This window comes from Sinocyclocheilus rhinocerous, unplaced genomic scaffold (genome assembly GCF_001515625.1).
Source record: "Sinocyclocheilus rhinocerous isolate Xijiao unplaced genomic scaffold, SAMN03320098_v1.1 scaffold832, whole genome shotgun sequence".
NCBI classification, from domain to species: domain Eukaryota; kingdom Metazoa; phylum Chordata; class Actinopteri; order Cypriniformes; family Cyprinidae; genus Sinocyclocheilus; species Sinocyclocheilus rhinocerous.
In genome coordinates, this window is record NW_015641039.1 from 295591 (window position 1) to 320150 (window position 24560).

The 24560-nt window shown below is 37.9% G+C and overlaps 1 protein-coding gene across 1 annotated transcript in view; it reads right to left on the reverse strand.

The window, feature by feature from the left end:
• Positions 1-24560, reverse strand: part of LOC107754301 (KAT8 regulatory NSL complex subunit 1-like) — a 98718-nt gene that overhangs the window by 13762 nt on the left and 60396 nt on the right. The window contains exons 3-14 of the mRNA XM_016570689.1: positions 12141-12282; positions 11049-11144; positions 10523-10635; positions 10233-10404; positions 6199-6358; positions 4162-4344; positions 2694-2861; positions 2420-2559; positions 2219-2337; positions 2055-2112; positions 956-1068; positions 218-473 (exon numbers count right to left, since the gene is read on the reverse strand). Of these exons, the coding sequence (XP_016426175.1) occupies positions 218-473; positions 956-1068; positions 2055-2112; positions 2219-2337; positions 2420-2559; positions 2694-2861; positions 4162-4344; positions 6199-6358; positions 10233-10404; positions 10523-10635; positions 11049-11144; positions 12141-12282 (1720 nt within the window). The remainder of the gene's footprint in view (positions 1-217; positions 474-955; positions 1069-2054; positions 2113-2218; positions 2338-2419; positions 2560-2693; positions 2862-4161; positions 4345-6198; positions 6359-10232; positions 10405-10522; positions 10636-11048; positions 11145-12140; positions 12283-24560) is intronic.

The following is a 24560-nucleotide window of genomic DNA, read 5'->3' on the forward strand; positions in this document are numbered from 1 at the left end:
TCTTTAAGCCCTTTCAAGCCACAAGCTTTTGAAATCTTGATGTCAAAATCCAGCATTTTTCCAAAAAAACCCTGGCGCCTAAAGGGTTAAGTGTACTGCAGTACAACTGAGCATATGTGACTTTGAACGTACAATAAAGCCTCTAGCTTTACCTGAAACACTAGACATCATAAATTCTAGGAAATTTATCAATGGTGGTTCTATATCGGGCGCCTACCATTTCCTCGTAGGTATCTGGGGTGGAGCAGCACGTGTCCTCGTTGGACAGCAGCCGTTGGGAGTCTCTGGAGCCGGGCGTGTGCAGGCCGGACAGCATCAGCATCTCTGGACTGACAGGGCTGGATGGAGATGCCACCGAGTTGTACTCATGCAGCAGGTGGAAATATGCCGTGTCTGGAGACGAAGGCTGCGGCGTGGAGGGGTTTGTGCCACACAGCAAGGGGGTTGTCCGTCCATCCACAGACTTGTATGACCTGTGGAGAAAAAGATTAGCCCTTATCATCATGTGTGTTCAGACTCTGGTATGAATGCGGTGAATAAGTGTAAACACTGCCATCTGAACTTTGGTGCACACAAAACAAGAAAAGGTGGGTCTCAGACTGCTTCCAAACAATCTCTGGTGCAGTTTGACAAATATGAATGCAACATGGACCAATGACATCTAAACTAACCAAAACCTATTACAGTTTGGAACAGGCATCGGAACTGCCATGTCCTTGAAGCAGATCCTTCTTTGTGCATCTGAGATGATGTTGTTTTAATGCTTTTTGCTTCAGTAAGTTCTCATTGTACTGTTGAGGTAAGTGAACAGCCTGGAGTTGTTTTTCACTGCAATTATTCTCTCATGTTTAAAACTGTTAACTCGTTTGCCATCATGAAGTACAAAACACAAAGGAGAAACTGCAATTGTTCCTAAAAAGGGCAAAGAAAAGCAGTACAAGTTGTGTTCCCCCACCTGCTGCCCCTTCTCTTTGCGATGTTGCTGGCACTCCAACTCCATCGAGAGCGCTCCTGCTCCTCATACGAAAGGTAAAGCTGAGAGAATGTGACATCAGAGAGATCCTCAATCTGAGGGAATGGGAGAAGATTATTAAAAACATACACCAGGCAGTATTCAGGGATGCAGGCAATTAAAAAATGACAAGGGATTCCTAAAATTAAACATTAACTAGCCAAATCACAAATTACAGAATCACTGTGGCTGAGTGTAAACCCATTTATCAATAAGTGGTGGTTTTCTTTTTTAACAGATAGAACTCAATGTGTGAAAGTAAATAATTGTCTTTCACATCAAAAGATCATTAGTACAGGTGTTCCACAAGGCTGTGTCAGTTCACTTATTCTTTTTACACTTTTTTACAAATGAATGCTTAATTATGCATTCACAAAACAATATTTTTAAATATTCAGATGGCACAGCCATATTAAGTTTGTGTTCACGACAATATTAGCACCATCTACCAGTCAGAAATAAGCCGGTTTGTTGACTGGTGTGATAAAAATGAGTTAATAATAAATACAAAGAAAACAGAGGAGATTGTATTTGACCCAAAATGCATAGGTCAGGGATGTCAAACTCAATTCCTGGAGGGCCGGAGCCCTGCAGAGTTTAGATTCAACCCTAATTAAACACACCTGATCCAACTAATCAAGTCCTTCAGGCTTATTTGAAAACTACATGGTATGTGTGTTGGAGCAGGGTTTGAACAAAACTCTGCAGTGCTCCGGCCCTCCAGGAACTGAGTTTGACACCCCTGGCATAGGTGATCATCGTCAAGTGGTTATACATGACCATTACTTCGCCCAGTCACAGACCTATAATATCTGGGCGTTTACATAGACGGTTCACTTGCATGGAAAACACATATTGAACGGATTTTTGACTGTCTATATTTTTATCATATTGGCAGCCATTTTAGCTCAAAACCTACTGAGCTGCCTACCAAGAAAGCATTTTGGGGCATCATCATCTTACATGCTTGTCTAGGTAGGCAGCTTACAGGCTTGAGAAACAGCCTAAAATAACTGTTGGGTGACCAACTGCATGGCCGTACCTCCACTGCATCATCCTCTTCAGATATTGGTTTTGCAAAAATGTCCACTTCTCGCCAACTACAATTAAAAAGCATAGGGCAACAAATTTAGTAAGTAAAGAACAAATCTTTGAATATATAAGGCTAATGAACACAGGTATGGATAGACAGTTTGAGTCTCTAACCTTGGGGTAAGGATCTCTTTATACTGTAGTTTCTCCACTCGGGTGGTGGCGGCCACAGACATGGGGATGACGATGTTATTGATATCAAAGGGGCTCTCTCCTCTCCGTCGGCGAATAGTCTGAAAGAGTCACATACAGACCTAAGTAACTCGTTCTTATGTTTACAAAAACAGACTCGGAAGACTTTGAAGAGCATCTTACGGCGGCACTGCTGTTGAGGTGAAGGGGTGTGGAGGTCTCGGAGATTGATGGCTGTCTCATCAGGAGGCTGTGGGTGGGCGTGTTTAGAGCGGACAGAGATGGGCATGGACTCCCCATGTCCATATTTAACTTTGGAGCATCTATAGACAAATCAAAGACAGTGCTGAGTTACAGGACTGAACTCAATGGTGATTTAGAGGGAGAGGGAAGCAAATGTTACTGAAGCCAATAAAAGAAGGAATGAGGAAAAAAAAGAAAAGAATGAACAACATACTCTCTGTACGGTCCAGCGAGGGTTCACGAGGTCTCTTGCGGCCGTGACTCCTGTCAAAAGAACTGCTCTGGCGGAAATGCTGGCGAGACTCATGTTTACTGGCACTGATTGGGATATCTAACTGATGCTGAGAGACCTTCTCTGAGCGCACCTTATGATGCGACAAACCTGAGAGAAATGGCAAACAGGAAGATGAATAGATGAAGATGAAACAATTTAGTTTTTGCTGCATATTTCAAAATATTTTTTTTTTTACATAGTTTGTTCAATTATTTACACTTGCACTTATTTTTTACATTTATTTTTAACTCCATTTTTAATTGTTACTGTTATCCGTTTTACATTTCTGTTTCAGTTACTCTGCATCCTTTGTCTTTGATTATATAATTTTTGTTTATCGATTTACATGTTTATTCTACCTAATTTTAAGTTCTCTTTTAATCTGTACTGTTTTCCATTTTAATTTTTTGTTTTTTCCCCTTCATAATTTGTGTGTTGTGTTCCACTTATCATTTTGGCCATTTTAAACAGTTTTTTTCCCAATTAACTTAATTCAATTTTTAATCTTTAATGTTTTTCTTTCTTTGCCAGGTACTCTGTATACTTTGTCTTGGCTTATTTTACATCATTTATGTACAATGAATTGCATTATTATTTTGTTTTACCTTTATTTCTAACTTCATTTAAATCTTCACTGTTATTAATTTTAATCTTTAAGTTTATTTTTAAGGTTATTTCACACGTGTTAATTTTATCTTTATTTCATTTTTAATATGTAATATTATCCTTTTTTGTCACTATACTTTATTTTACGTAATGTACATACTTTTGCGATATTTTTCTTGAACATCTGCTAAATGTTTTTGCAAAACGAATACATGATTGTCATGCCAAAATCTCTCAATAAATTGGACTAAATAATACACAACTACCAATAATAGTCATAGTAATTTCTTTATATTACACATGACTCAACTCTACAATTCACAGCACTACATCGGGACGTCTTTCAGAGTTCAATAATTCATACATGGAATATGAAAGAAACAAATACAGTCAGCAACTGTGGCTGGACTTATATGATGCCAGAAATAACTGCTGAGTCACTGCAATGAGCGTCTGGCAGAGAGCAGCTAATGACGGCCAGACACTCACAGGTCACTTTAACTGCCCATAGGGGCAGTCATATTTAGACCAAATTTAGACTCTCCTAAAGGTGTGAGAATTTGCCTCCATTAGAGAAAACTCAGCTCCTGACATTTCAGATGCTGAGGAAGCAGGGGATTTGCACACAATTTTGTAGACTGGCCTAGATGTTAGCATGCACGATACAGTCATTCAGGTCACACAGGTTCGACTCCAGATCCCTTAATTGACTATTTCCTTTCTCTTTTCAATGTTAATAAAAGCCCTTTAAAGCTAATAAATGAGGTCTTTTGGTGTCTTTAGTTGTCGTTTTCACACTTACGGACTGTGGAGAGGAGAGAGTTGGCGAGCTTGTGTTTGTCTTTGGATGACGGGTCTGAGATGCGGCTACCCAAACACAACTTATGCTTGAGCGAGATCTTCTTGATGGGCCTGATCTTCTCCAGAGGACGATTCTGCCAGTGTCCCTTCAGCACACGCTGCATATGGAGATTCATCATCACATCTGAGAGAGAAGACGACAAGAGTTAATCATCTGAAACAGTCTTGCATTGGCCGACATCAAGCCCACTAATTTTTCACTCCAAAATAACTTTTTTCTTGTTGAATATCCTGTTTCGCTTTGAGAAACATCAGATAGTGAAAGTAAAATTGGTTGTGAACCGATTCAAGATGACTAAGACTTCCAGGGGATTTTTTTTTGTTGATGCCATTTTTACAGATGGGCCAGAAATAGCAATAAGAGGTCAAGTAATTATGTGGAAAAAGGGTGAAATGGGATTGGGAAAGTCTCGACTAACTGGCATCCAAGCGGATTTACAATGCATTTAAGGAATACCATAAGGCAAGGCAAGTTTATTTATACATCACATTTCTTTCACAATTCAAAGTGTAAATCAAAGTGCTTTAACTAATGATTAAAAATAATGAAAAAATAATAACCAATAAGGCGGCACTTGAAGGTGCCCTTGTTAAAGCGTAATTATACATTTAAATACTGAGTAATATAAATTAACAACCTGTACTTACTATAAGGTTAGGGTTAAGATTAGGTTTGGTTTCGGGTTATTGCATGTTACTCTGCATATATGTAACATGTAAAAAGGACATTGTAAAAAATGTTTCCAATAATAAATAAATAAAAAGTTAAAAGTTAAAAAAATAAGTTAATTAAAAATAAATAAAGGTATACATTAAAATGTGTATGAGAGACATAAAATGACAATTATGTGCATTCTCTCGGAATCAAACCCAACACCATTTTACATAATGCTCATTCAAAATGACTTTTCATCCTTTGGCTACTTTACTAATGCGAATAGTGACTGACCTAATGCTCTGCAAACATCTAAATCAGTGACACAAAGTGTCATGAGTAAATTCTCCAGCAGAAGGCATCAGAGCTTGACTCTAGTATTCATTGTACTGAGGTTCCTCTTCCTTTTTTCCCTCCATCTACTCGAGTTTCACCCATGGTGTCACCTGCCTCTTCTACGCCCATCATTCATTTGTACAACAGATGCCAGATTAGAGAGGACAACCGGTTCATATTAATGAGGGAAAATACGTCTCTCTCTCAGCTAGTCTGACAAAGCTAGCTGCTACTGGCACGCTTGGAGTCAGATTGCACTGCTCTTTAAAATGGTTATCACTGCAAAGGTCAGGCAGACGAATGCTTGATCAGCTAATCCGACCAGCACAGGGAAGGACCGCTGATCTAAGATCAGCTCTTCAAATTCAATGTAACTGAATTCTCACAGACATGAAAAGCAAAAACTGTTCTGAGATCCCAGCACTAATGACCTGCTCCAAACCCAGATCAGTCTGCAGGTAATTTTAGGAGGTGCAATAACCAGATCCAGAATAATTAACACATAAATTAACACCAAGTTGTTATGCAGTAAAAAAAAAAAATTCTTGAGGCAATCTGTCCTCATTCTTGAGGCAATCTGTGGGAAATGATCAGCAGGGATAGATAGAGCTGTGCCCAAAGTATACTTGAGCCGTCCACGTTCCCCAGTGGTCTGTGTGATGCTACTTTTGTCATCAGAACTGTATTCGGACATCCGCACACACCATCCACATGCATAGCCAATTTTGGTAACCACGCGGACGCTCCACGTACAACAACGAAGGCGTGAGGTGAATGTTGAGACAGAATGAGTCTACTAGGTCCATGCTTGCTCATCCGGGTTTGAGTATACTTTGAAAGCTGTGCAGACAAGGCTGTCCAGGAGACGGAGCAGAGAGTGAAGTATAACCGGGCCTTGATGCTGTCATTGTTTTTGTCTATGTACATGTGTGCATACTGGAACAAATGAGAGAAACAAACAATTAAAGGACAGGGGTGTGTCCTCACCATCTGTAAAGGAGAGGATGGGGTGAACGCAGTGGTCAAACTGTGCCAGTCTGTCCAGTAGGGGGAGCTGGTGCTGGGTGTCTGCAGGAGGGAGAGCACGTCCACTGCACATCACACACTGAGCATTCAGCTCACAGCCGCAGCGAGGAGCCACTGACCTCTGAGCAGGACAAGGAGAAAAGTTAGTGCAAATGTATGAATGGTATGAAAAAAAAGAAACATATCAGCCCTGCACCGATAGATGACTACACAAAAGAATAAATAACATTCAACGTACACTACAGTTTTTTTCTTTTTCTTCAAGAAATAAATAAATACTTTATGGAGAAAGGACACATTCAATTGATCAAACAAATGAACATTTTTTTTTTATAAATGCTGTTCTTCTGATCAAAGAATCATGAAAAAAATGCATCGTTTACACAAAAATATTAAGCAACAAATCTGTTTTCAACATTAAGATGATGCAGTAGTATTTTTAATAACTAACATTAACAAAGATTAATAAAAACAAACGTGTTGCTCATTGTTAGTTAATGTTAGTTAATGCATTAAATATAGCTAATAAATAGATCCTTTTTGTAAAGTGTCACTTTTGAACTAAAGGGTGGTTTATGTAATAATTTATCAACACATAATAGTGTATCAATAGATACTAACAAACACAGAAATATTTACTGACACTAAAACTTTTCAATTCATGTAAAATGACTTCTGCAAACATTTTTCAGCAATGATTTCGCAAATTCTGGACATCAATGAACCATTCTGGACATCAATGAACCATTCAAGTTTTTTTTTCTAAATGTTTTGCAGCCTTAAATTCTGAATAGTATATTTAAGACAATAAGGATTCGTGAACACACTGCACATTGTTCTTCTGTGTCCAGCAGCAATCCCAGCCCTAACCTTGGTAGCATCAAATGTGAATCATAGAGAGTTTTGCAGAAAAGGCTTAACATTAAATAAACCAACAAGAAGGTCTGAATATATATAAATTACTTAAATATTTCTCTTTGTGGGAAAAAATTAAATAAATAAATACATAAATAGCTTGCATGGATCATCATCAAATATGCTTTTTGTGAATGAAATGTCTGGAGCACCAGCATCCAAAATTTTGATCTGGCAGTGATCAGCCTTTCCCTTTGTCTACGTTTACTTCAGTCCCCCCTTCCAACCTGATGCTCTCACACAAATCTCTCCAGCAGATGACCACACATGGATCCTGAGCTGCTGACCCAGTTTTGCATGTGGCAGGTTCCCTAGCGCTCATGTGCTCGTGTCATTAACCCAGAGCACAGCACCAGAGAGAAAGAGAGAAAGGGTTGCTATTGGCAACTGTGCCCAGTTTTTCCGAGCCTATTCAAACAAGAGTGCTTCACATTAAAGCACGACAGTTTTTACATGGACTATCATCTCTGCAATCACACAGAACACCTGGAATTACAGCACTGATCTGGTTTCTGAATTGTAATGAAATGCAACTTCTGCCAAGTGTTTTGTGATCCATTTTGTACATTTAGAAACAGGTCAACTCAAGATCTAACAAAGCTTTTATATGCAAGTTAAACAAAACTATTAAACTTAGAGATAAAAGCTATACTGTTAACAGTTCTGCATCCCTGCACTTTTAAACAGACAATATTCGTGATCTGTAAATATAAAAAGTAGCCAATTTATAATTATTTTATGTAATTAAGGTTGTGATAATATATAATACAGCTAATAAAAAAAAAACAATCTAATTGCTTAACACTTTTAAAATTAAAATTATATAGAAAAAACAACAACAACAAAAAAAAACATGCAGTTACTTTTAATAAAGCAGAAAACACAGAGATTCAGCTAATCAGCTAGCCGTATGCTTCTATCTGTCCGTGTTCAAACACAATGGTGGAAATTTTAAAAGCTTCTGCCTCTAACTGGGGCAGCGTTCATCTGGAGTGCCGGTTATAAATTTAGGATTGGACAGTACTTCGGTTAGCAGGTAGTTTATAACTGGCAGTGTGAGTGAATTTGGCTGTTAGTACATTGATGACACTGGCGGCATTTCTCATAACATTTCAAGAGCGTCGTCTCTGAATGACATCCAAGCGCTGTTATTTGTAATGGAGCTGTGCTTGACTGGGGTTGCGCTTATTGTTTTAGCACATGCCTGCACATTCTCGCTCACAGTGGGCCTGTGTTATGGGAGGAATCGAGTTTTAAAGGCGGTTCAGAGAGCAAACAGATCTGTAAAAGAAGTGCTGAGACTTTGTAGCCATCTTATGAATATGGCAGATACTAGGGCTGGGTAAAAAAATATCGATATCTCGATTTTAATCGATTCTCATTTTTACGGAACAATATCGATTCTTAAATCCCAAGAATCGATTATTCTAGCCTGTTTTCAGTTAATGGACGCAACGTTGAAGGGCACCTCCCATCCAATAAATCGCAATAAGCATTGTGCTTTGGTACTTTTAATATGAAACAAAGTCTCAGATTTCAAATTCTGTCCATTGTATTGCAGTATTCAAACAATAAATGGCGTTTTGGCGCTGTTTAATGTGGAGTGACAGTTCGCTGTAGTGCCTCAGAACAATGGCAGCGCATAACACATGTGAACTAATCATCTCCTCCACATTAATACCAGCTTCAGCACAAAATAAACATGACTAAACATCCTAAGGTAAGTTAAAAGAAAGAGTACAACTTTACAATCCGTATCCTGTCTCATGTAATCGCTCAATCAGTGTTTTAGCCGTGCAAAGACGTCAATATAACAGCTTGTAAACAATGTCACGCAACATCACATTTACCTCAGAAAAAACATATTCGGTAACTATAAACTCAATCAGCTAGAAAAATAAACTGCAGAGAGGGGCATTTTGCTAAATATATGCACCATATAACATATACATTATAATTTTTACTGTTCTTCAATGTTTAATTTATGTTTGAATAAATCCATCAAGTTTTTATGACAGCCACCATTTAAATGTTTATATAAAAAAAATAAAAAAAAAGCGAATTGAAGTAGAAATATTATGTAATTTTAAAAACTTCATTAAGTGTAATTTTAGCAGTTGTACAACAAATCAGTAAATTTTAACCTTCAATATTATAGTAATGTAGTACCAACTGACTCTACAGTACACTCTACAACTGACATTAGTTGAGAGATTTTTTTTTCCTTTAGAAAATTTGGCATGTACTGTACCTGATCTGTATCCAAAATAATCGATATTGAATCTAATCGAATCAGTAATTGAATCGAATCGCAAGCTTGTGAATGAGAATCGAATCGAATTGTGAAATTTGTGTCAAAACCCAGCCCGAGCAGATACGGTTCCATCATTCAGAGGGCAGTTGTTGGACTGTTACACCACGTCCTAACCAGCCATGAGGCGATGAATGATAAAAGTGGTCTTTCATTTAAATCCAAGTTTCTGTCCTAACCAGCCAAACTACATTTTTACAGCTACTTGGTTACTATTTCACACAGAAAAACCACCAAACCAAAATTCTGCAAAGAGAGAGATATGAGATATGCAACAAATTATTTCCCTTGTAAGGTAATGATCACATGTGGAGGATAAAAATCTTCAAATGACACACCAACACATTAAATGACAGAAGTGACAGTTCTGGAGCAGTACTGTGATTTCTGTTTTAACACTGCTTCTATTTAATCTGTAACCTTTGTAAGAAGCCCGCTGGGACCTTAAGGAGCTCAATGGATCTTCAGTAAAACACTTCCACAGGTGACACTGAAAGAGCTCGTTTCTGAAGTCTCGCACACCTCTCTCACTACTTTCAGTAGTGAGAGTTCACATTCATACCTAGTGACCTTCACTGACACGTCTTACTGCAAAACTTTTGTCTCTTTTTTTCAAACACTAAAGGTGTGGGGTTTAAAAAAAGAAATCTAAATTTGTGAAGTGCAAATATGTGTTAAGTATCTATATTAGACTCAGTGTAAACAGCCCTTTGTGCTCAAAACTACACCAACCTCTTAAGATCTTGAGAAGGAACATGATTCTCCTTACCTTACGATTGAGACTGGTGAGCGAGCCGGGCCGGAGGACTCTGCGTTTCCTGCACGACAGCAGTGGACGCGTGCGGGCTGCCACGCATGTGTTGTCGTGCGCAGGGGAAGCCCGAGGGCCCATCTCCAGCTTCTGCTGAGACTCCGAGGTGACAGGGGAACTAGGCCGCAAACTGGATGAGGAGAAGAACATGACATTATGACAATAAAAGTGTCATTTCTACTTTTTAATGAAGGGGAAAAAAATGAATGCATGCACATTTAAATGATATATATTTATGTCTTTCATACCTGTTGATAACACCATTGACCTGTCTCACAGGTCCACAGCTTTTCCTCAAGCCTGTTTCTGTGACGATACCATTGGATGATACAGACGTTTCCACTCCAACAGTATCATGCTCCTAAAAAGACAAAAAGCAAATGTGATGTTGGAAAGGACATCCCACCAGTTCCCCCCCCACCCGAGTTGGTCTGGATGAGTTGAATGGTTCTTGCTGCATTTCTTCACTACTCTGTATGGATGAAAAGGTCAGGAGTGCTTTGCATATGACAGACAAAAGGACAGTGTTTGTAGCCCCTCTTCTCAATTATTTTGCTCAACAAACCCAGCATTCTTTTAGGCTGTGCGTGGGCCCATATCATGAGGGTTTTGTCTGTTTGTGTGGGAATTAAACGCACTAATGGAGCTTAGACAGAACATTTTATTATAGATAACTGATTACTTATAATCTGGTGTAACAGCAAATAACACATGCTTCTAAATTGAGTTCAGGACTAGACGGACTCTGTTATGGGTCTGTGCTCCTGGCCTTACCCGTGGGACAGGGCAGGTAATGGTCTCTGTCCTTGAGTCACTGCTGTCTTCTGGTACTGACTCACACACTGAGCTCTCCCCAAGCACAACAGAGCCCTATCAAGAAACAAACACAAATTATAGACCAAAACTTGGAGACCTTGTTTTCCCTCCCCAGTCAAAATCCTCTAAAAACCTCTCTTTTAGATTAGCTAAAAACAAGTTCCTCACTGCAGAGACAGCAGAACAAACATTTATCTGCAGTAAACAACAGAAAATCTGCAATCTGATGCTAGTGTGTTATGCGTTTAATTTAAATAAACAACTTTTGAGACCAGCATCTGTGCATTATAAATATATTTCTCACAAAGTCATTGTAGAAGCAAGGTCTTGTTAAAAACTCTGTTAAACTCGGTCTCTGAGTTTGTTTACAGTCAATATTACATTTATCAACACCTATCACATTCACATTACATTTAAAAAAAACCTGACAAATATACAGAAAAAAGTTGCCACCTATATGTTAAAATGTTTTTGAAAGAAGTCTCTTATGCTCAGCAATATTGCAATTATTTGATTAAATCAGTACAGTTTTAATCAAATAACTGCAAGAACAGTAATACTGCAAAATATTACAATTTAAGCTTTTCTATTTGACTATATTTTAATACGTCACTTATTCCTGTTTGAACGGTGGTATTAATATATACAAATCCTGAAAACTGTTTTTTAAGGTCAACCCATACGTCAATACATTTCTGAAGTTTCATGTAGAGTCGCAACGGACTTAAAATACAGCCATCATTTCATGTGTCAGATGAATAGTCACAATGACGATAGTCTCCAAATGATTTGTTTGTGTTTCAATCACACAAGGAAAACAAGCTGTAAAAGCAGCACTTTGAAACAAAAACAGTGAGCAAAAGAAACATGAAACAATGATCCCACAAGAGTTTGCCTCGCCACAGGAACATGAGAGAGCACCCACGTTGCCAAGTTACCAGAGGCAGAAGCCACATCTGCAGGGTTAAAACTTAAACTACACCAGTGATTCTGGTTTAAACAGCACAAAGTAAACAAAGTGAATGTGCATGGCTGTGTGTACGTGCACACCTTGCTGGAGTGGATCTGTCTGTAAATGTCAGTCTGTTGGCGTATACGGTACTCCAGATCCGAGACTTGGGCCTGTAGCCAGTTCCAGTGACTGATGATGGCAGCTCGGTCAACGGCATAACGGCCTTCTGCTCTCCTACATCTGGAAAACACACAGAAATATACAGGTTTATTCATGTTTTTGGAAATATCGGTCTTCGTAATTAGCATTAACACTGACATTTTGGCTAAAACTTTTTTCCTAAAAGCCAGGTAAGGGCATGCTCTAAGTTAGGTCATGGTGTTTATGTGGACAATGAGTTATAATTTGGGTTTGAGTCATTCACAGACTCTGCTCCTCACAATTTCCAGTCCTGTTTCTACTGTTAATACAGCCAATGTATTATTAATATAATTTTTTAAAGAGTAAGGTATAGTGACGTGGAGTGAAAAACATCAAGTAACCTTTGCCTCCACAGCACATAGTGTGATGGAAGTGTGAAAACAAATCCGAGAAACAAAATCTGACAGGAAGTTAACCAAGAACATAAGTTCCATCCAAAACTTCCTGTAGCTGTTTGTGTGCGTGAGAATTCAGCAAGCCACTTGACACAGGCCATTCAATGAGACTTCTCCCAAAAAACATCCAACTTGCTCCCATTAAACTTCACAAAAAATGAAAATAAAGAAATAATAATATGTAGTGAAACACTGTCAAAAATGCACTGAATCTAACTCTGACCTCTTTACAATAGTCCCAGTTATTGCATAACCTCTGGTCTCTCAGGTCTCTCAGGCAGCATAAACCAAGTAAAACCAAAGCACATTACTGAAAATAAAAAGATTTCAAAACACGTGGAGAAATAAACAGCTCCTTTTTCATCTGAAGTACAACAACATGACTCAAGATTTCCCTGAATCAGAAGGAGAGCGAGAGACTTAAGAGATAAAAGTGAAGGGAAAAAGTAAAAGTATGACTGTAACCACAGATGGGAATGACGAGAAGGGAACTAAAAAAGTGTGCGGAAGACAAAAACACACAAATATCACTACTTTGTGTTTTCTTCTAACAGTCCAATAAGAATGCTCTTAATAGGCTGGAATTACACTCAGATCTGCTTCAGAGGAGCTTGACAACAACAAAAGCTTGTCTGAAGCCTCACTCTACTTTTCTTTTTACATGAGAGAACACCAATCAATAGACTCGCAAACAAGTCTCTTTTCAACATTTAGGATTTTTGTGTTTTTGTGCTTTTATCCTGTGGGCTTCACTCTCAGATGTACACGGAGACCAACTTTTTAAGGTCATTTTACACTAATCACAAGTTTGCAGTTTGTTTTCAATGGGAAAAAGACAGCAGGCACCACTGCTTGCCAAGCTCACACACAACAATCCAGTCACTTTTCTGTGCATGAATGTTAGCAGCACACTGGGCAGGAAAAAAGGATTTGTGTGTGGCCGCTGCATATCGTTAAGCAATCATATGTGATGTTATAGACAACCAATCACATGACATTGAGTTTTTACGTAGTCAAAGAACCACACTGGCTCAAAATGAGGTGGAACCATCCTGGTTATGTGCACACATTGTACCTAGGGCTGGGCGGTATATGAAGTTTGTACGATATATCGATATATTTTTTATAAGCGATATGGTATGAGGCAATACCATTTATATCAATATACAGTAGTTTGATACGATCTGAATAAAGCGGAGGACGCAGAGTGAGCTGCTGCGGGTAAAGTGCATAAATAAATTTGTCCTAAACATGAGACATGCTTTATATTAAGGGCTTTAAAATAACTCGTAAGATATAGTTAACACGTGTAGTTTAAAGTGGCTCGCCCCCGTCAGATGCTCTGACAGACACATGTGCTGCTGACAGAGACGCTATGCATAACTTACAATTCACTCGTATATTCTTCATCTGTCAACGTCAGAAAGTCATGGAAATATTTCCATTTTGCTGTTGGGAGCCTTCTGCATGCGATTCTCCACTAAATTTCACAGACGTCAGAGCGAGCGCCGCCACGCACATGTGCGCCAAACAGATGGAGTGCAATAGAACAGGAGCGCAATAATGGTGTCATATGTAGAATTTTAAACCTACAAGTAAGTGTATTTTATGATAGCAGATAGCAGTAATGGAGTAATCAAAAAATAATGCAATTAATCTGTGCTCTTGTGTTTATTTACTTTCATTTTTTGTTCAGTTTAAATCTTAATATAGAAATTACATACAGAAAATGTAGAAAATACATTTTCAAATAGAAAATGCCGAGATATACAGTGGGTACGGAAAGTATTCAGACCCCCTTAAATTTTTCACTCTTTGTTATATTGCAGCCATTTGCTAAAATCATTTAAGTTAATTTTTTTTCCTCATTAATGTACACACAGCACCCCATATTGACAGAAAAACACAGAATTGTTGACATTTTTGCAGATTTATCAAAAAAGAAAAACTGAAATATCACATAGTCCTAAGTATTCAGACCCTTTGCTCAGTACTTAGTAGAAGCTATCGCATTTCAGCCAAAAAAATACTGAGATTTTTTGGCCATATCACCCAGCCCTAATTATACCCACCCTTCAACTGGCTGAAACAAACACTTTTTACATGCAACATATTTTAGGTGTTATAATAATTAGATGATTGAAGAAAATGACAATTATCAAGTAAAATTTTTACAAAAACAAATGTTGAATATTAAATTAAATACAAAATAAGAGCTAAAAGGGGTCCTTACGCAGTGTAGGTGAACATAAATATAATATATAGTGTCGTTAAACACCGACATGAAATTGAAAATCTTTATCCACTCTTTATAGTCTCCTGGTCCACAAATCCTTTAGTTCCAATATACATTTATCCTCTTATTATAAAGTGTCTTTCTAGAAAACAAAACATTTTCTTACAACCTTGCGTGAATTCTTTTGATAGAATAGCCGATTCCCAGTTTCGATTCCAATGTGATTAAATAATGATATCAAACATTTATCCTGTGTCTCTTTTTTGCAAACCATTTATTGGAGCTGAATACCATGAACAAAAATCAGCAGGCTACATAAAAACTGGACTCTTTAAGAGCTGTTTGTGTGCAAAATAGAACTGCATGATTCTGGATAAATTGCTTCTGACCGCAAATGTAGCCAAACTTTGGAGCGCTTAGATTAGCGACCAAGGTCCCGGCAGATCGCTAGGTCCGGTCCTCAAGATGAAGAAAAAAAAAGCGCATAGGAATCGATAGGCAGAATCTAAATTTTAATTTGACAACAAGTATCCGATTCCTGACCTTAAGTATCCGATTCTGGAATCGGAATCGATTTTCGATTCCCAACCCTAATTAGAGCTAACATCAGCATCAAGCTACATAAGACTATTTATAAAATTAATAGTACGCTTTTACTCAAATGTAACTTCAAACCACCATCAGTTTTCGTTCTCATTGGCTTCCATTCTATGGACAGAAAATACAATGTAATTCAATGGGAACTGAAACTATTTGGTTCCCAACATTCTTCAAAATACCTTTAACGCTCCACAAAAAAAAAAAAAAAAAAAAAACAATTTTCATTTTTGGGTGGACTAATATATAACAACAATAATATATAATTAAAAATATTACTAATAAACAATTTAAATTATTAAATATTATTATTGTTATAATAATATTATAAACATCAGAACACTGTACAGCCATAAAAAGTGTAACTGTTCATACTTGTTCTGTTCATTTCAACAATAATCACAATCAATTCTGAAGAGGCTGACAAAGACAGGAATGAGGCTTCTGTAAACATGCTATGATTCCCTGGAACAAGCTTTATAAACGCACTGTGACCAGCCTTCTTCCTCTTCCCTGAAATGCCATGTTTCCACTCTTGCCAGTTCAGATGAGTGTTTTGTATTTTGGGGCATCCTAAATGTTTCCACATGGGTTCGGGGTGGGGGATGGACTGATACAATAATGTAATACACACAGCTGCCACAAGAGGCAGCACATGAACATGAGTGAATATGGTGCACGTGTGCACCTAAAGAGGAATGTGACAAGAATTTGTGACTCTGTGAACAGAGCTTTTAAAACACAGTCTGTATGAGAGAATAAACTTGCACGAATCGGAGTAATAAATCTGATCTGAGAGCGATGGTGGTGCAGAGACATCGAATGAGCACAGATGAGATGCTTCCCAACCAGTTGTCCTCAGAGGAAACTGGAAACAAGCAGGAAGTGGCCAAATGAAGATGAGACTGCATGTAAAGATCAAAGGCAGGTCATGTCAGCACAACAAGCAATCCTTGGCTGGGCATGAGTAAGGGAAATTTGCATAAGCTAATATTATCTAAGATACATCTCAATGCCCTACAAGCCTGCAAATGCAAGACACATGCCCACTATGACATGTCATGCCTGCGAAGACTAAAAATAATGCAACACAACTAAGAAGTATTACATTTAACTTTACTCAAATGCCCTTTAATTTGTCCCATCCAAACTTCCTGTTCACAAAAACAACAACAACTGTATTTGTCAAGGGAATTTAAACATTAAAAATAAACCCACAATTCAAATCAATAAACCCACAGGCCTACCGCATTTTGCAACCATTACATATGCTGCCGGTGATAAAAACCCAGCCAATTAGCATTATAAAAACCCAGCCTATTTCCCAGTTTCGAGATTTAGTTTTGAGCTAACTTTGACAATTACACACTCCATTTGACACAAAACTGAAATATTTCAACAGGAAAAAAAAATCACTAGCCCTTCACAGAGACAAAAGTCACACACACACATACAAACTGAAATGCCACGTACAGCCAAACATTTACAGGCCAAACAATCCAGAAACCTTCAGCTTGATGCCAAGTGGGTCATCGTAAGTTAAGGCCCACGTTCAAATCAGCGGTCACACAGCCAGAACAATAAACACTTCAAATACTTAACACAGAACAAGATTGTGCCAGTATTTTAAACCAACATACAAAAAGCAGCACACATAGGCCAAAAATATCCAAACAGATCCAATTAGAGGTAAAACACAGCACTGATTAATGAATTTAATACTAATTTTCTATCACCATTTGTAGGTTAATTCCCCTGCTGTGGTGCTATCAAAATCTTTCATCACAAAACAATTGTTGTGAGTTGGTGTCAGGATTATCTGTTTGAAAACTCAATTTTTTGCAGAAGTAATTAAAAATGGCATGATTCTCCTTTAAAGCAAGCATTGGCTCTGTCAATGAAAAAGTACACAAACTATGTTCAAGCAATACTGATCCTTAGAAAAAAATGACTAGGGTTGGGTATCAATTGGGTTTTTTACGATACCGGTGCCAAATCGATACTTTTAAAACGGTACCGGTGCCTAAACCGATACTTTAAAAAAAGAAAAAGAGACACACACAAAAAAAAAAAACGATGGATAACATTAAATAATATAAAAAATATTTAAGATAAATATACATAGCATCCACATGCTCCTCGGATGCTCTCATTTCCCAAGTTGTGCTTCCCTTACTCTAAGGCTAATAAATGTATTTCACAATCTGGGTAATTTATTTAATACAAAACAATATTTAATACAAAACCACACAATGTTTCTACTGTATCTCTATCAATCACTCTGATATTTAGTTAAAATTAGTGACGTGTTAAGGGCTAGGGCTGGAGGGAACAGCTGTGGGGTGATGAGGGGTGAACGCAGCGAAAACTTTACAGTAGATGGGAAACCGATTGCTCCCTCGTGACCTTTTGTAAACTTTATGACAAAGAACTGCACAGATACAGATATTATACCAATGTATCGATAAACACACCTTGTGTCCTCTGTTTCTGTTTGAGTCCGCTCGCACTGCGCCGCCGCGGTCTGCGGATTGAAGAGCGCGCTGAAAGACGGGGAGGAGACGAAGTCTGCCGCCGTTTTCATATGGGGGGTCTGACTCTGAGACGATCACGAATTTGTGTACAGTTTATGGAGCTAATCTCTATAGCCCCGCTAAAAATGGCCTAGTGACGCCCATGCTTCTTACATCCATTTCGGAGAACTAGGACAAATATTTCAATCGATCGCTCAGGCATTTAAGTGGCACCGAAATGAGGCACCGAAATCTGCGTTCTGATTCGGTTCTAGTACATACCGGTTACATAGGCATATTGGCACCGGGTTTCGGTACCCAACCCTAAAAATGACTTAGCTAACGACTGACTAACCTCCTCTTTAACTCAATGGGAACATCACATGACAACCCGTTGTAGCACTTAAAATCATAACTTGCAAGCAGAGAGAAACCACTCAAAAAAAGAGACGGAGCTGATGATCAACAGAAAAGAAGGGGAGACATAAATACGTAAAGCTGCTTAACTTTTCTCTAATGATTCCTACAGACTACGACCTCTGCACAGAACAAACCATGATAAAGTCTAACATTAGCACTACAAGACACAATCACAGCCCAACTCAAGTGGGAACGGGTGGAAGGACAGGAGCCTCCCGTCTCAAGGTCAGAAAACACTACAAAGTGTCTCTCTGTATCACACACAGTGCTTGGGGATTTTGTCAACATATTACAACATATGTGAAAAGCTTGGTCACTACTGCATTTTTTTTTAGGAAATATCAAAAGCAAAACTCTCATTAAAAACAAGTCAAATGATAATACAAATACTACTACTACTACTAATAATAGATAAATAAAATATATCTTTACAAAATACAAAGCTCTGTTATTTTTGTTATGCTGCTTGTTTCTTTGCTCTTTATATTACTGAAGGTATTATTTATATAATTGTATTTATTATTATATATTATTTTTTATAAGTTATTACACTACTTTATTACATATTAAGTTTAAATAAAATAGGATATTTCTATCGCTACTGAAATTTAGGTTTCATAAACCAAGTGCATTTTCAGGCTGGACTCTCATCTACATCATTGCCTTCATGACGAACTCCTTCGCCTCTGACACATACACACAAGCGTGCGCAAGCACACCCACCCTGCTTTTTCAGGAAATGACAGAACAAGGCGGAGGAGCAAAATGAAAACACAGGAAATCAAGCCTGCGGTGATCATTACGCGGGTAACACGCAGACAGCTGAGACGAGAAGACTGAATACACACACCTGCATGCATGCAAATACCAACGACCTTGAGCATCCGAACACAATCATTCATAATAGAGTTAAGGTGGCTCAGAAAGACACTGATGCCATCATTACAGGAAAAATAGAGGGGGAGGGGGGCGGGGCGGTGGATGAAAGAACCGGTAAAACTGTTGGGCAGAGTCAAAAATAAACTCATTTTTAGGGCAGCCTGCATTTGTAATCATTCTAAGAGTGTGAATGTGAGTGAAGAGCAGAATGAGTGCTGCCTTCAAGGCCAGGGACAGAACCGCACTACTGCAGACATGATATGGGCGTCGTCTGGAGAACAAAGAGTTTGATGTGCTAAGAGAGAAGAGGGAGAGAGGCCCGTCCCCCTTCAAGGTCACATGACTGGTAGGAAGCAGACATGGAGCAAAATAAAGGAGAAAAGAATAGAGAATGGAAAAAGAAAGAAAAGGCATGCCAAGTTTAAAGCATGAATATAGTGCTTAAGCACGCTTAAAATAGCTTTTATTGTATTGTTTGGGAGTTGGTTGGGGCTGAAATAAACTCATTCAACAGCATTAAGTCCATGACTAAAATGTATGAAGACAAAGTAGCGTTCCCTACACCATCCTTAATGAAGTCTATTTTGCTGTACATTCACTCCCCCCACCTACAAGACTCAAACCCTTTGGGTTACAAGTCTAATTCTCTAACCATTAGGCCACAACTGCCTATACAAATAGTAAGTGATTTACTTTAATAATAGAAATATTATTTCTATTTAATAACAGAAATATTAAATGATATGATGATACTTTAAAAATGAAATTATAACTGTCACTAGGTGGCAGCAAGTCACTGATTTTATCACTGAATCATTCATTCAATTGATTTGTTCAAACAGCTGATTCATTCAGGAATGAAGTAAGTGACTGTCTTTATGAATGGGTAATTGAATCATTGACCCACTAGATTAGTTTAAAAACCCACGTTCATTCATAAACGAAACACGGCTGTGTTTGCTTGAAGATGCACAGCGGCTCAGCTGTGACTTTGTTTGAAACTAATTTAGTTGACAAAATAGAGCAAAATCAGGCAATAGTGTTGTAGTCAGACAATGTAAGTCACTTAATATTAACTTGTTCATCAAACTGTTGTATTAAATCCATATCACATTTGCAAACTCCCTTAATAATCATTAAAAGCGATCTCACAAAGTTCCATTAAAATTAACGAAGCTCTCTACACTGCACAATGAATCTCTTTTTTACATCATGTCTACACTTTGTTATAATGAGAGGATTCATGAGCTTGCATAACTCAGCACTGAACAAAACTCTAGTGTTTTGAGCAGTGAGTGGATTCTGATTAACTTGTGTTCAAGGAATCAACAGATATGTCTGTGATACATTACTCAACGCTGCAAAAAACACGTTGCAAGTAGAAACCTTTGAAGCTCCCTTGAGCACAAACACAAATATGCTGATCAGGTCAGTCGCACTGGTGCTCCTAAATATTTTTTCATAGTCGCAGAGTAGTTTTAATGAAGTCTATTTCTGTATTTCACCAAACTATCCTTTTGTACCTTTTTCAATTCTTTATTTGAACTGGTTCACAAAGCATGTGTAAAATCATGAACTTTACTCTCAGCACCTTGTTAACATATATCATAATTAATAAAACAGATATCATCTAAATAAGCCACGGCTCATAAACTAAGATCAATTGGCTTTAACACAGGTGTATGTGTGGCATGTGTGGACGGTGGGCCTGGTCTCTCACACAGGAAGCCTGTGCCTCCATTTTCCCAGCTCCCAGTACATTACTATAAGTCAGCAGATTTCCACAGTACTGACCATACGCCCAAACACTCTCCCATATATTTCCCCCACTACTCTCAGTGTGTGCTGGAGGCTGTGGTTTGCTAGATAACACTGGGAACTTGTAAATAATGCACCCGTAGTCATGTGTGGGGGGTGTTAGTACTGATAGAGGAGGGTCTGGAGTGTCTGATAATAACCATGTTTCCTTGTTAAACCACAACACACAACGACCGTCGCAAAGCAGTTGGTTTGCTGTGCTAATGTTTAACTTCATCAATTATGTATGGAACATCAAAACAGTCTCTGACTAGCATTATAACATTCCTGATGAACAAACATTCAATCTCCTTTTGCCCAAGCACTTTGAACTTCATAAACTTGTCGCATTGCTAAAAAAATAGAACTCACAACAAATCTCAGGTGTTTCAACGTGAACATAATCTCCACAGGTACAACTACAGGTCAGAGTATGCCATGATCAGCTGATCACAGCGGCACAAGTACAGACATGATTGCAACATATAACCACAAACTTGTAAATATTTCCAGTGAAGTTTAGAGAAGAGTGGAGTTTCAGTAACTGATGCAGCTTGCATGTAAACTCTTGCATGTAGAGATTTGCTGTTTGCATAAACAGGGTGATGTTGGACTTGCAGCCACTTGAACAAACACATCGCCTATAACCAGGTCAAGATTTATTTGTAGATAGTGACGAAGTCAATGCAGTGCTGAATTTCGTTTGCTACGGCATTTAGCAGGTCAGATTTTAAATCAAGGTACCACTGCTGAATTACTCCGTTTATAAGCTTTCAACCTGAACTGACCTAAAAATATAAAAATCAGTATCATGTAATGATTATGCTACATTTATACAGGGCTCTACGCTTACTTTTCTTTTTAGGAGCCCTTGTGCTCCTAATTTAAAAAATGTAGGAGTACATTTAAAAAACATTCAGGAGCACCTTCTGATCAATATTACAAGGTGATATTTGACTCCTTAAAAGTGATTTACAGGGGCATTCTTTTTTCTTACCTTTGTAATGGCATTCTTTTCTAACTTTATCAAAAGTGTTATCTTTTGACAAATTGAAAAATTTATAAGCTTTTTCAAAATTTCTAATTAAAACGATAGAATAGGAAGAATAAGTTACCGATCAAATGAAATCAGTATTAACAAAATACATTTGCAATACAGAGGTGGCAAAGAAGACCACAAAAGTGGCATGTAGGTATATTTACAAACATTTAATGAGGCTCAGAGGTGGCATGAGTGCAATTAAATTCATAACACGTTGCAAGTAGAAACCTTTGAAGCTCCCTTGAGCACAAACACAAATATGCTGATCAGGTCAGTCGCACTGGTGCTCCTAAATATTTTTTCATAGTCGCAGAGTAGTTTTCAGTCGCAAATGCAACTGAAATGGTCACACTGTAGAAGAAAAACATTTAGGTTTAAGAAAACAACTTAAATGCACAGTGTAATATACTACACACTCTGAAGCAAAAATGCTATTCTGTTTTTTTTATTTTTTTTTAAAATGCTATTCTGACCATAATTACTGTCTGCTTGAAATCTGTTTTAGATCTGTAATACAGACGATCACTCGCTGCCCTGTTTGCCCTGCTGTAGCGATTTGACAACCACCGTTTCCACATACTGGGTAAAAGAACATCAGGTTCTCAAGCTCAAGGTACTAAGTGCAGTTTAATCAGTACACTGGTAACGTGTGAGTGCATCAAGGAAATTATAGGCGTTAGGTCTTGTCGACTATGACTCATAAAAAAAAAATGCTAAAATAAGACTAGGAAAAAAAAATCTATTTGTTCAAAAACTAGCAGGCACATCAAAAATACAGATGAGACAGAAGAGGTAACTAGTTGCCAAATAACCAGGATGCAATTCTTAAATAAAGGGGTCATATGATGCTGCTAAAAAGAACATTATTTTGTGTATTTGGTGTAATGAAATGTGTTTATGCGGTTTAAAGTAAAAAAAACACATTATTTTCCACATACTGTACATTATTGTTTCTCCTCTATGCCCCGCCTTTTTGAAACGCGTCGATTTTGAGTAGTTTTCAGTCGCAAATGCAACTGAAATGGTCACACTGTAGAACCCTGCTATAACAGATCTTTAAGTGATTCTCAAATAGGGAGCCTCTGCAAACTTTGAGAGAGGCCTAAAGATGACATAAAATGGTTTAAAATAAAAATAATAAGCTGAAATAACTAAAAGAAAAACCTCTCAACTTACTTCATGTGGAAGGCAAATATTTTAAACTGTGATCTGGAAAAGTCAAGTAAATAAAATCTTAAAACTCTATGGGCATTTGCATTATTATATATTAATATTAGGACTCTTCCAGTCAGGCTGCTCCACAGGATCACTGAAGAATTTGACCTCTTATCTTTAAAAGATTTCTACACATACCTCAATTTGTGTGCTCATATTATTAATACATTTGGCCAATATAATCCTCCCAGCTGTGTTCCATTCAATTAAATTCCAGGATTCCAGTAAAACCTGTGCAGATTCCATGTTGGCCAAGCTACAAGTGTATTTATAGGTGAACAGAGCAGAAATGTAAATGGGAGCTTGTGCCAGGCAGGGAGGAGCCAGTGAATAGAAAGGCGAATTCTATGTGGAATTCTGGAGTCTTCACATAAATGAGCAAGAGGAGAAAAAAAAAAGAGAGAGAAGAAAACAAACTGGCTAAAAAAGCAAGTATGTAGGAACAAGTGAGTATATGAGAGAGAGAGAGAGAGAGAGAAAGAGAGAACAAGTGTGAACCGTTATGCAATGGGTGTGGGTGCAGATTTCCAGGCCCATCAGTTCTGCTGTAAGCAGCTCCAGATGTTTGGAGATCAGGGTGGGAAAGTGACACGGCTCTTCGGCATGTTTGAACTCCTGACTGACTGCACCACCAGAGCAAAAATGGCCTTGCGTCACACTAGCATAAGAGATAAGTGATGTTTCTCAAAGTGAAGACGACTTGGGAGATGAACTGACAAGATTCAGCATATTGTGAAATACATGCAAAGCACATACTGCACAAATCTATTCACAGCTCTTAGGATGAAGTTGAGAAAATGTTTTTTTTTCTGCAAATTTCATACATAATTTAGTTATGACTGCTTTTCTTGGCATACTTGACCACCTTGAATCTTGGGGCATATAACAACAACAACAAAATAATAATAATTAAATGTGTTTAAAACATTTAAGACAAACAACCAACTTGTTTTGTGTCAATGCTTCAGTAAAACATCCTAAAATAATATGAATGTCATTAAACACATGCTGAACATCAGCAAACATAATTACAATCATTCTGACAAACATCAACTAAACTATTTTTCAGTATTTTAGGAAGCATCCTGTAAATGTTTGCGATAAGCAGTATTTAAGCCAAAGTATGAGCAGCTGATTATCCATGAAGTTTGTTTAAAATCAGGTCTGCACCAATTATCAAAACGAGACTCATAAACTCATTAGTGACGCATAAAAGGATGAAA